The following is a 12,303-nucleotide window of genomic DNA, read 5'->3' as shown; positions in this document are numbered from 1 at the left end:
TGTTCTAAATGTGAATTATTTTGTGTAGATATTTTTTTCAAGAAAATCTCCATAAATAATGCATTAGAGTTATTGCGTTATTTTAAAAATCACAAATAAAAAAAATAATAAATTTAAAACATGACGCTTTATGTATAGGAATGAATATGTTCATCCTTCCTTGCGCATATGAAATCAGTTAATATTTGGGGTAACCAAACAGTATTAAACAAAATAAAATGGTACTCCTTTCCGAGCCAACATCAGAATGTCATTTCTTTGCCTGGAAAGCTGAAGTTGAACTGCAAATTCTTTGCTTAGCAATCGAAGTATACCTTTAGTATCGCAAATACAAAACAGAAAAACTCGCAAACACAACCCAAAATACAATTATTAAAAATATTGTCACCATATTCAAAAGTCAATGGCATGTCCATTTAACGCGTGAAGGGTTTGAACATTTTTAAAGATAAAAAAACTATAAAGAAGAATCAAATTCATCACAATACATGTACTTGTTAATATTGCTCAGTTATTGTTAAAATTAAAAAGTTATAAAAGTGCGAATTGTTTAAATATAAAATCTTGATTTTGAGTGGTGTTTATATTGACCAGAATGGCGGAATAGCTACTTACTGAGGCGCGATCTAATGCAGAAATACAGCTGAATCAGGTCTGGTTGATTCAGAGCAGATTTACTGAACAAGGATGACAAAGATGACAAACTTTGTAGAACAGCGGATTTTGCATACTACCTTTGGTAAAAAGTGTTCTTAAACGAAAATAAATATTGAAAACTATTGTTATATTTATCCGTCTATTGAACTTAACATATTAAGTAAGTTAATTTGAAACTTCCACAGGTAGGCGAAATTACAATTTCTGAAAAAAAAGATGAATGTATGATTTATACTCAATCAAGCAAAAGATTAAAAAATAAACTAAATATTCGTTCATTTATTAATAATTATCAATTAAATCAATGAAAAACAAGAGCGTTTGTAACGCTTTTCATCGATAATCTAACAGACAGTTATATTACCGACGTAGGTTTTAAACAACCTAAAAAACTGAATGCCTTCTTGGTGTGGTGCTACTTCATTAGTTTTTGCTTCTGGAGTTTCCTGGCTCGACTCCTAGGTAAGGCACGTTATGTTTTCTTTGTTATTATAATTAAAAACACTATTCCAAAGTCTAAAAGTTTTTTAGCAAATGGCTTCCATGACATTTTTCGAAAATACCATCTGTGAACAAGTCTCTTTAATTAACGTATATTAAAGGAATAATTAGTCTAAACGAGACTAGTGTCTTATCTTGAGAAAATTAAACTTCTGTTGACTAACAATTTAAAGGGGCTTCTTTTGTCAAATTTTAACTTCTGTTTTAAAAAGTATTTAATACACCCGAATGGGGACGTGAAAATATTTCAATGATGGTAATTAATGTCAACTGGAATATTTATAAAAAGATAGATCTAGTTTACGGTGTGAAATACAAGTGATCCAAATTTCGTAACACTTAGTTACAGCATATTTATATAGTCATGTTAACGTAGAAATTAACCACTCGTCTATTTCTATTGCTGTTTAATAAGCCATTGACACAATAGTATTATAGAGGGGAAGCTGCTGCTCTGAATGAAATTATACCAGCATCCGGAAGCTGTAACGATGCTGTGGTATACACGTCGAATACGTTCAAGCTTTATACACATTAACGCAATTAAATAAACGTTTTTAAATTAGTCTAAAACATATCAATAACGAACAAAGAATTAAGTTGTTCATTTTTGACACAAACGCAAATCATGTATTAGAATTTAGCAAACGGTCTGTGGAAAATATGAATTCGGAATATAGTACCGTTAAGTAAGGTGGCGGTTAGTCCATGTATGCTGCTGTAAAAAAATGGAGTTTCAATAATATTGTTATTAAATTGAGTAAATAAAAAAGATTAACTGAGTTCAAAGAAAGTTACATCAGGTCCGTTGGCAACCGGTTATTTCCAACAAATATTTTAGTTTGCCCGATGTGTAGAACATTTTCTGAATTTGGTTCCTCTTAAAATCCCGGCATCTAATATAAGGCGTTTTCCGTGACAAGAAATGAGCACAACTCGGTCGTTTCTTGTGTAAACGATGATGACCATGCTTTGCTGAAAAATGATGATCTACACTAACAACATTTACTTATGTCGGCGCATGTTTGACATTTGTATTTGCTATTGAAGTAATAGGTCGAGGCCAATGCTTTTCATCGCCAGCTTTACGGTCGGTGATGATGTCATATTAAAGCTGCGACTGGTGGGTGATACTTAGCATATCGTGAACCATATCGTGTACGTTGAAAGCACTGCCGCACATTGCCAACTGGATCTAGTACTTGCTGCATTGGAGCATTCATTGACAGAGAACGTTAGAAGATTCTCCCAACCTTTAAAAATTAAATGATATGGTGTTTTTTCCGAACTTCCTGCCGTGGGTGTAACTCAAAGCACAGCCTGACGTTAAGTTGTTGTCATGAAACAACCACCTGTCATGTTAAGAGATACGTCAAGATGCGTCATCGACCCTGTCTCATCCCACATCATCTTGTTGAACGTGTGGTTTCAACGCCAGCGGAGAGATCGACCATATTTAAGGGGCCTTTTCACAGATTTTAGCATATTTTGAAGTTTGTCATTAAATGCTTTATATTGATAAATGTAAACATTGGATCTTAAAAGCTCCAGTAAAAAAAATCAAGAATAAAATTTAAAAACGGAAAAAAAGCAACCGGTAACTGGGCTCGAACCTGGAGTCCTGGAGTTAGTCTGAAGTAAAAACGCATTAGCCCTCTCGGCTATTCCGCCGGGTATACACAGTTTAAGTATTTTATACCATTTATAAGCTGTTTAGTTTCGTAAATTTAAACGACATCAACAGAACTCTCCAAATTATTCAATCGTTTCGCGTTGCAACTCTTTATAATTTTGAGGTTTTCAAATCGCCAAAAGATACATATAATGGCTTTATTGGACTATGGTAAATGTTCAGTAATACTGTTTCCTCACAAATATCATAACTAAAACAAAAATTTGCGAATCTGAAACAACTTTTTTCAATGTTGTCAATTTACCAAACCGTGAAAAGATCCCTTTAAAGCAGGAGGAAATCCTGGGTTCTTGCATGAAGAGATGCCGGAGAAGCTTGAAGAAAGGGGAATGCAACAAACAATATCTTTATTAACAACTGAGATAAAACGCAAACTAGGACGAGGGTAACACATTAATCAAAAGGAAAGTTAAAAACATCCAAACAAAAATACTGCTGAAATTTTAACAATAAAGAGAAAAGATTTTTATTGCACGAAAAAGCTCCGTAAATCAAGATTGGAGTCAGTAAATCCATACATAGATTTTTATATGGTATGATTCACATTGTTTTAATAACTGGACATACACCAAAGCGATAATAACCTCAACATGGTTAGTTCAGAGATGGTCATTTGCAAAACGTGTTCGATCGTTCCATTTATTGTGCTGGGATCTAAGAAATGTGATAATTTATTAAGGTTTCAGAAATGGATTTTTATTGCTCCATATGGACGAAATTAACACATACGTTCTTACCTGATAATTGATCGAAGCAAACTTACAAAATACACAAATCGATGTGCATATCATTTTGTGTTTTCTGTATGCACAAATGACAACGTAGTAAATAATAATAAAAATAATGAGTCCAATTACAAACGGCTCTGTTTTACTTTACTTTGTCCAGTCGGAGTAATAGAGGACAAAGTTGTTAAATTAACAATAAATGCATATAAAAATGGCGTGGCCACATGTTAACCTGGTAAATCAATAACAGAGTTGAGTTAGTACGTTTTGCGACTGGTCAGCTGACGCATAGGTGATGTTTCGCAACGCAACGTTTACAAACTATATCGAACAAGACGACTTTTGGCGCAATTTAAACTTATCTTAGGAATACGTTAAATGCAACATTGATTGTAGCTAAATTGTTTTGGCGATGGACTGTTAATCTAAGTTTCGTACGTGTTTGGTCTTATATGGACACGTTTAAACATTTGTGTTTGATTAATTGAAAAAAAAAACACCAGTGCAGTCACCCTATGGTATTGTTCAGTGTAGGTACGTGGTTTGTTTCAATAATGATGCATCAAAAAAAATCCTCATACATGATAAAAAATCATCCTCAGTCCTCATCATTTTCAACCTAACAAATGTTTCGGAGAAACCCGTCAGGAACAACTTTAACTATTTTTTATAATGCGTTAGACCGAACAAGATGTATCTTTATGTTGATACACAAAAGCTTCAGAAATTCAACAAGTGTATATTGTTTTGGATTATCAATTGTAGCCTATGTTCTTTTGTCGTTATCGTTGATGAACGCTCCGTGTAAAGGTGTTCCAAATGAATGAGACCAATCACCAGAGCCATTACTTTGGAGATATGGCAGCGACATGCCGGGGTAGTGTGACATGTTGGATTGAGCCTCGTTTCCGACAAATGTGTGACCACGTGACTGCATGTGCACTGAAGAGCAAAGGGCATACATGTATTTTAAATGGAATGCTTCCCCCGAGAAAGACGACATTAAATGAAATTTCAAATTATACTATTTTCCGGTAATGTCATATTTCAATATTAATAAATCTTAACTATGCGAGTTCTGGTCGTCGCAAGTTTTTAACACACTGGCCTAGATGTATAACAATAATTGCTTTAGACTACTAAGACGTATTGCATGCAAACAAATAGAATTCTACGGAATACCATTAAATCCAGAGGGCGAGAGCGCGATAGTACGATGGCGACAATGTGACAATACGATGACGACAGTGCGACAATACGATGGCGACAAGCCGAAAGTATGACGGCGAGAATGCGAAAACGCGAAACTTGCGATGGAAACAGTGCGATAGTACGATGGCGACAAAAAGATAGTCATATGGTACTGTCGCCATCGTATTGTCGCCATCGTACTATCGCATTGTCGCCATCGTATTGTCGCACTGTCGTCATCGTGTTGTCGTATTGTCGCCATCGGACTATCGCGTTTTCGCCATCGTATTGTTGCAATTTCGTCACCGCACTGTCGCATTGTCGTCATCGCACTATCGTGTTCTTGCATTCTCGCCATCGTAATTTCGCATTGTCGCACTGTCGTCATCGTATTGTCGCATTGTCGCCATCGTACTTTCGCGTTCTCGCACTCTCGCCCTCTGGATTTAAATGTGTAACCACGATGGCCGTAACGGTATTCCGTAGAATTCACATTTCCCTTTTACATACCGTTGTAAGAAAAACGTAAATGTCACATTTGTCTTGTTATATAAAGTATTTCGAAATCAAAAGTCGGGCGTACCCATGTGCTTGCCTAGCGCATAGTTTAGTAACGCGCGAAATTGTGTATGTGTATATACGCTATCACACATTTTCAAAGAGCATTTTGCCATGTGAAGGAGGTAAACAATAGAGTGTAAAGGCCCAAAGTCGCTCACTTGAGATCCAGTGGAACTGACCTGTTATGTGCAGCCCAAGATATCATTAGAACAAATGCTATGACAAGGTTTTACTAAAGCCATATAAGAAAAAATGCCCCGTCCCCTGGCGGCCATGCTTTACAACCAACCGGAATCATTTTCGAACTCATTCAAGATATTATTTAGACAAATCTGCTGACTAAGTGTAATGAGTAATGAAGATCAGACAATAAATGTGGCCTCTATAGTGTAAACACGGTTTTACTATAGCCATAAATAGCCCTATAAGGAAAAATGCCCCACCCCCTGGCGGCCATATTTTTCAAGCAACTTTAACCATGTTCAAACTCGTCCAAAATAGTATTAGGACAAATCTTCTTACCAAGTTTCATGATGATCGGATGATAAATGTGGCATCAATAGTGTTAACAAGGTTTTACTAAAGCCATTTCAGGAAAAATGCCTCGTCACCTGGCGGCAATGTTTTTCAAGAGACCAAAACCATTTTCAAACTTATCGAATATGTCATGAGAACAAATGATCTGACAAAGTTTCATGGAGATCGGACTATACATGTGGCTTCTAGAATGTTGACAAGGTTTAACTAGAGCCATATATAGCCATATAAGAAAAAATGCCCCGCTCCCTGCGGCCATGGTTTTGAACCAACTGCAACCATTTTCGAACTCGTCCAACATGTCATTGGGACAAACCTTCGGACCAAGTTTCATGAAGATCGGACAATAAATGTGGTCTCTAGAGTCTGAACAATGATTTTATATAGCCATATATAGCCATAAAATGAAAAATGCCCCGCCCCCTTGAGGCTATGTCTTTTAACCAACCGGAACCATTTTCGAACTCTTTCAAGATATCATTTGGACAAATCTTCTGACCAAGTTTCATGATGATCCGTTATAGACATATAAGGATGAATGCCCTGCTCCCTGTGGCCATGATTTGAACCAACTTGAACCATTTTCGAACTCGTCAAACATATCATTTGGACAAATCTTCTGTCTAAGTTTCATGAAGATCGGACAATAAATATGACATATAGAGTGTTAACAAGGTTTTACTAAAGCCATATAAGAAAAAATGCCCCGCGGCCATGTTTTACAACCAACCGGAACCATTTTTCAACTCGTCCGAGATATCATTAGCACAAATCTTCTGACAAAATGTCATGAGGATCGGACAATAAATGTGAACTCTAAAGTGTTTACAAGGCAAGTGTTGACGCCGCACGACGCACAACGCACAACGCACGACGGACGACGGACATAAGGCGATCACAAAAGCTCACCATTAGCACATTATGCTCAGGTGAGCTACAAATAAGACTCATATAAGAAAGTTTTGCACATTTTCGTTAAGGTTATGTAAGAATAAAGGTGTGCAAACAATTAAATAAAAAAAAATGTCCATTAAGTTGTGATTTTCAAACGAGATCAATTTCAAAAAAAGACACACCAAATTTATGCGCCATGTAGACTTTACTGCATAGACGGAACTACGCTCATTTAAAAATTTAAAATGATTGCTAATCATTCACTCCGTAAATGTTTATGTTCTTTGCTAAACGGCATTCCTTTTTTCCGTGCAAAGTTTAAGTACCAATACGGTGGGGGTGGGGGGGGGGGGGGCGCGTAACGTTAACTGACATCCGAGTATTCATAGGACGGTCATTCGTTAATGCATTCATTTATTCATCTATTCATTAATTCATTTATTCATTAATTCATGTATTCAAATATTGATTTATTCTTTTATTCATTTATTTATTTATCTATGTATTCATTCATTCATTTATCATTCAAAACAAACGCATATTTTCGTGTTTATTTAATATTTTTTGTTCATTAGTCCGTAAGTGCGTACTCCTAAGAATGTTCCTTGCCTGTGGCCTCATTCAGCTGTTGATCACACTTTGAACCGCCATGTAGATGACAACAATATTACGCGCCCAACAGACATTATCTTTACATTGGGGTTTCAGCCGTTTACAACAGATTCATTTAAACGTCGTTGAAATTGTATTTGAAACCCTGTACTCTGGGAATTTCGGACTTATAACATTCGCGTCAAGTATCTGACCCAATTAGCCTGTGCAGTTCACAAAGGCTAATCTCGAACGGCTAAGACTTGATTTTTGTTTTAAAAACAATCCCATCAAGCGGAAAAAATCCATAAACGCGAAATATGTCGTCCCAGACTCATGTTTGGTTTGCACGTGCTATTCGGGGACGATACTTCACGCACATTTAGTATGCCGGGTTTTCCCAGAGCACGGGTAATTTAAAATTATTAGCATCACTATATACCTTGCTGGATTGCAGCGTGACTGTCTATCTGTTTCTGCTGTTTTCTCCATTTTGCTCGTCGGTTTTGAAACCACACCTGGAACACATATATAAAATATAACAATAGTGGAGTACTTTGGGAAAACACGTTTAGCATTCATACTTAATTATATAAACCTTTATTTCGTCACTTATAGCCCATTGTAAATACAAATACATTGTACCTTAAACTTCTTTGCAATTGCGACTTATTTTATCCACAATTTAACAACACGGTGCACACACAAATATGACAGAGTTATGTCTTATTCAGTTAAAACTTACTTGAACTCTTGCTTCTGTCAGGTCAATTTTCAGAGCCATTTCCTCGCGCAGGAACACGTCAGGGTAATGCGTCCGTTGAAAAGCACGTTCCAATTCGTCGAGCTGGTAGCTAGTGAAAGTAGTCCGATATCGTCTCTGTTTTCGCTTACACGCAAGCGCTGCAGTAATGGATAAATCTCTTGCATTTCGAATTTTAAATTTAAAGCTTGATTATAAATTTAAAAAAAATGTATTTTGAAAATAATCAAACTTCAGCGATAAACTTTTTTCATATCATATTTAAAGTTGTAGAAAATAAGATGTAAACAATTGAAGAACGGATTAATGTTAGCACGACCCACTTTATTTCTTATCTTGAAAGCATCCAAATTTACGTCAGTGTCCAGAAAACAATAGTTTGTAATTCCCTTGAATGATCATACACGCTCATATATATTTTTGTAATTTATATAAAAGAGGTACTGTTTCGTCATACAAATTTGTATGTAAAGTGATGCAGGAAAAGATTTTATTAACAAAATTCTCTTTACCGCTAGATATGAAATGTGTACAGTTTTCCATTGTCCAATAGATCTACATATATTAGTCTGAACGTTTTAGTATTTCATGTAACAATTAAGGATCAGTTCTAAACCTAGGCTTGTACACACAATCCAATAAGTAAAATCTAAACTCACATTCAAGTTGTTTGGATTCTTCAGTTTCGTTGATGGGCCGTTTTGAATCATTCTTTCCGCTGTCCGGTGTCTTTTCGTCACGTGACCGTTTCAAGACCTCGTATCCTGACGATGTGTCACAAATTGGCCGAGTTCTGACGCCATTAGTTGCGTCATTAATATCACCTGGATTGCGGGGTTTTCTCTCGTGAAATCCTTCAAACACAGAATTATAATATGAATCCGTAAAATATTGGTCAATTTAGTTTCGAATATATCTAAACTATTATGTTGTAATATTTGACACAGGCGTGTGTATCGAGAAAACACATTAAGTTGGTGTCGTCCCTCAAAAATACATACATAATGTATGTGTGAAGAGAGATAAGAAGGCTTAAGTTATAGGTTGGATCACAAATAACACTCAACAAGTATTAGACAAATGTGCATGCGTTTTAAACATTATTGAAGTATTTGAAAGATAATAAAAAGGCCTTATTTTGATTAAGTACGATCTAAGTAGTAAGCGATAATTATCTAGTATTTTTGTCATACATATAAAATGGATTAAAAACTTAAAAGAAAAACGGATCTTTTATATAATTAAATATCATATTAACGGTCATAACGCACAAACATTCATTAATCTACATCCGAGCGTTACCAATTAATTACGAGTTGATAGTATAGAACCAACTAAATTTCACTAATTTCAAAATTCCAGATCAGAAAACATGGCGAATGCGCAACGTTGATTTGGTTACTGTTAATTAATCCTGGTGGGATGAATATAAATTTCAACATTAAAAATCCATGGTAACGTATTTTATTATTTTGTCACTTGGATTTCAAATGTTGTCAGATAATGATATGAAAAAATGCATGCGATTGTTTGAGTTTTCAACAACTTCAGACATAAACTTTCTATGGGTATTAAATATATTGGTTGTGAAATATATTAAGTTATTGCTTAGACAAACGATTGAATATATATTATCATAATGTTCAGCACAAATAGTTTTATACGTGGCATAATGTTATAATTTATATATTTTAAATATGGTGAATACAATTTCTCTAAATGCATATGAGTCGGTGTCTTGGAAAACCAAGCTTTAAGCATGTACCGTTCCTAGGTTGGCATGTTTAGTCCGCACGTAAGGCAGGACACATCCGCCTGGAACGGATTTTCGTTAAGAAGATGATTCTTTATCCATGTTTTCCATGAAAGCGGAAAGTAACGTCCAATATAAGCCTGTGTGGACTGCACAGGCTAATCTGGAACGATACTTCAAGCACATGCAGTAAGCCCAGTTTCCCTGAGTGCGGCTCTTTTATTTATATGAGTCGTGTTCTGAGAAAACTGGGCATAATGCATGTGCGTAAAGTGTCGTCCCAAATTAGCCTTTGCAGTCCGCACAGGCTAATCAGGGACGACACTTTCCGCCTACATTGGATTTTTGCTAAGAACAGACTTCATTTAAACGAAAAATGTCATAAAAGCGGAAAGTGTCGTCCTTGATTAGCCTGTGCGAACTTTACGCACATGCATTATGCCCAGTTTTCTCAGAACGCGACTCATATGAAATAGCAGTCGATTGTGTTGGGTTTCTTTCATAAATTTTTTTAAGTAATTGAACATTATCAATACAAAGTATAATACGTCATTTTTTAAACTTAAAACCCCCAAAATCATACTATCCAATCACGAAGCATATACACTTGCCTTATTAATGTATAACTAATTTTATAAAAAAATATATTTCAAAGTATTTCAAAACAACAACATAATAAACTATTTAAAAAACTAACTGCATATCTTTGAAACTTTCTGGAAAAAAAACATCCTTTATATAAATGCATTGTTCTTTAATATATAAATTACTTTGGTAAATTCGATTAGCGCTTTATGTCGTACAAATTGAATCAGTCTAATTTTACTAAGTTCCGCTACTTTATTACTTAGGCATCTTCGCCAGACTCGTTTTATATAAAATGACTGTTTAATTAATTTTGTTGTAGCGTAGTAATGCAAATATAGAAAGGTAGTCACAGCCAGTAATGTGTTATGACATTTAAAAAATGTTACTCGAATGTAATATTTTTGTTTAATGCATTTAATTACTTCAGTAAAAAAAAATAATAAAGTATTTGCACGCACTATATGACAGGAAAAAAACGTACCTGTACTTTTCTGCGAATAATCAAGCCCATTGGGGAAGGATAGGGAGCTATCCCGGCACATATCAACAATGGGTCCGTATAATCCACATGCATCCAAGTACGAGCCTCTCCCGGGCGGTCCCGTGAGATTTCCACCCTCGAATGCCGCAAAATCCACATGTCGGCCGTAACCGATCGTCGCTGAATCATGAGATTTGTTGATATTCATTGCCTTTATGTAGTATGCACCAAATCAAATAATAAAATACAACAAAGTGCAAATAAAAAATAACCGAATTTGCGAAGATTTGTAATTCTATTCGACGTGTTATGAAGAGTGATGGAAGCGAAATTGAGCGAAATGTAATATGGTAAATTAAAGAGTATTACCAAGAAGTTGTAAGGTTTCCGAAAATGTAGCTTAATGTCGTATTGGGCGGCGAATACCCTGAAGATGTTATAAAACTGAAGTTTCTGCGACAGATTGGAGATGAGATGAGGAACGTGTATGGGTTCCTTGATAGAAGTCCTTCAAGAGGCTGATAATGTGACCGTCGTGTTATTGCTTGATTTGGAGGTTCCAAATTATCGATAATGCTCTCTTGAGCCTCATCAAACAATTCTTTCTTTTAAAGTAAAGCTTACAGCTCCAAGTAATGGTCCTTTTTCAAAATCAGTTAAGAGAAAGACAATTCTGAATTAAATTGCGTGAAGGAGGTACTAAGTCGTGATAAAGACATACAAAACGTGCACTACTACTACTACTGCTGCTGCTGCTGCTACTACTACTACAACCTATTCTGCTAATATTACTACTACTACAACTACAACAACAACAACAACTACTACTGCTGCTGCTGCTGCTGCTGCTGCTGCTGCTACTACTACTACTACTACTACTACTACTACTACTACTACTACTACTACTACTACTACTACTTCTTCTTCTTCTTCTTCTTCTTCTTCTTCTTCTTGAAGTAAAGCCAACTTATGAAGAAATCATCTGTTTGTTAATTCCGTTTGCCTGGAATTCGCCTTTTTCTTAAGTTCAGCCGTACAATGGCGATCAGTTAACCAACTCACATTCTTCCTGAGTATGCTGGTTAAAAAGTTATTGATACATGACTACTACAAATTATGTTCGGCGTGTTAAAACGTTTAACATCTTCAAAACAAACAATCCAACTTTTCAAAAAGTATGCTTAAATGTTACTGAATCATAGTCTGAATGCTTGGTTCCATAGTGCAAAAGCATATTTATAATCTGACCCAAAATTAAACCTTCTTTATGTATTGCTTGAACTGAATTGGAAAGTTTTCTGAACGTGTGAGTGTTGCCCCTTTAAATACACGCCTTCAACAATACTGCATTCTGATTGGTTGACC

General features: G+C 35.6%; 1 protein-coding gene across 1 annotated transcript; it reads right to left on the bottom strand.

Moving 5' to 3' along the window:
• Positions 1 to 4,192: 4,192 nt before the first annotated feature.
• Positions 4,193 to 11,146, bottom strand: LOC127864511 (retinal homeobox protein Rax-like). Its single transcript, XM_052404169.1, has 5 exons — positions 10,939 to 11,146; positions 8,776 to 8,970; positions 8,099 to 8,256; positions 7,796 to 7,871; positions 4,193 to 4,521 (listed from the first exon to the last, which is right to left on the bottom strand). Exons 1-5 carry the CDS (start codon positions 11,144 to 11,146, stop codon positions 4,346 to 4,348), a joined length of 813 nt encoding a protein of 270 aa, XP_052260129.1. The 3' UTR covers positions 4,193 to 4,345.
• Between the last annotated feature and the right edge of the window lie 1,157 nt (positions 11,147 to 12,303).

This window comes from Dreissena polymorpha, chromosome 1 (genome assembly GCF_020536995.1).
Source record: "Dreissena polymorpha isolate Duluth1 chromosome 1, UMN_Dpol_1.0, whole genome shotgun sequence".
NCBI lineage: Eukaryota > Metazoa > Mollusca > Bivalvia > Myida > Dreissenidae > Dreissena > Dreissena polymorpha.
Note: the sequence above shows the minus strand (reverse complement) of the source record. Positions and strands in the feature narration are given on the sequence as shown.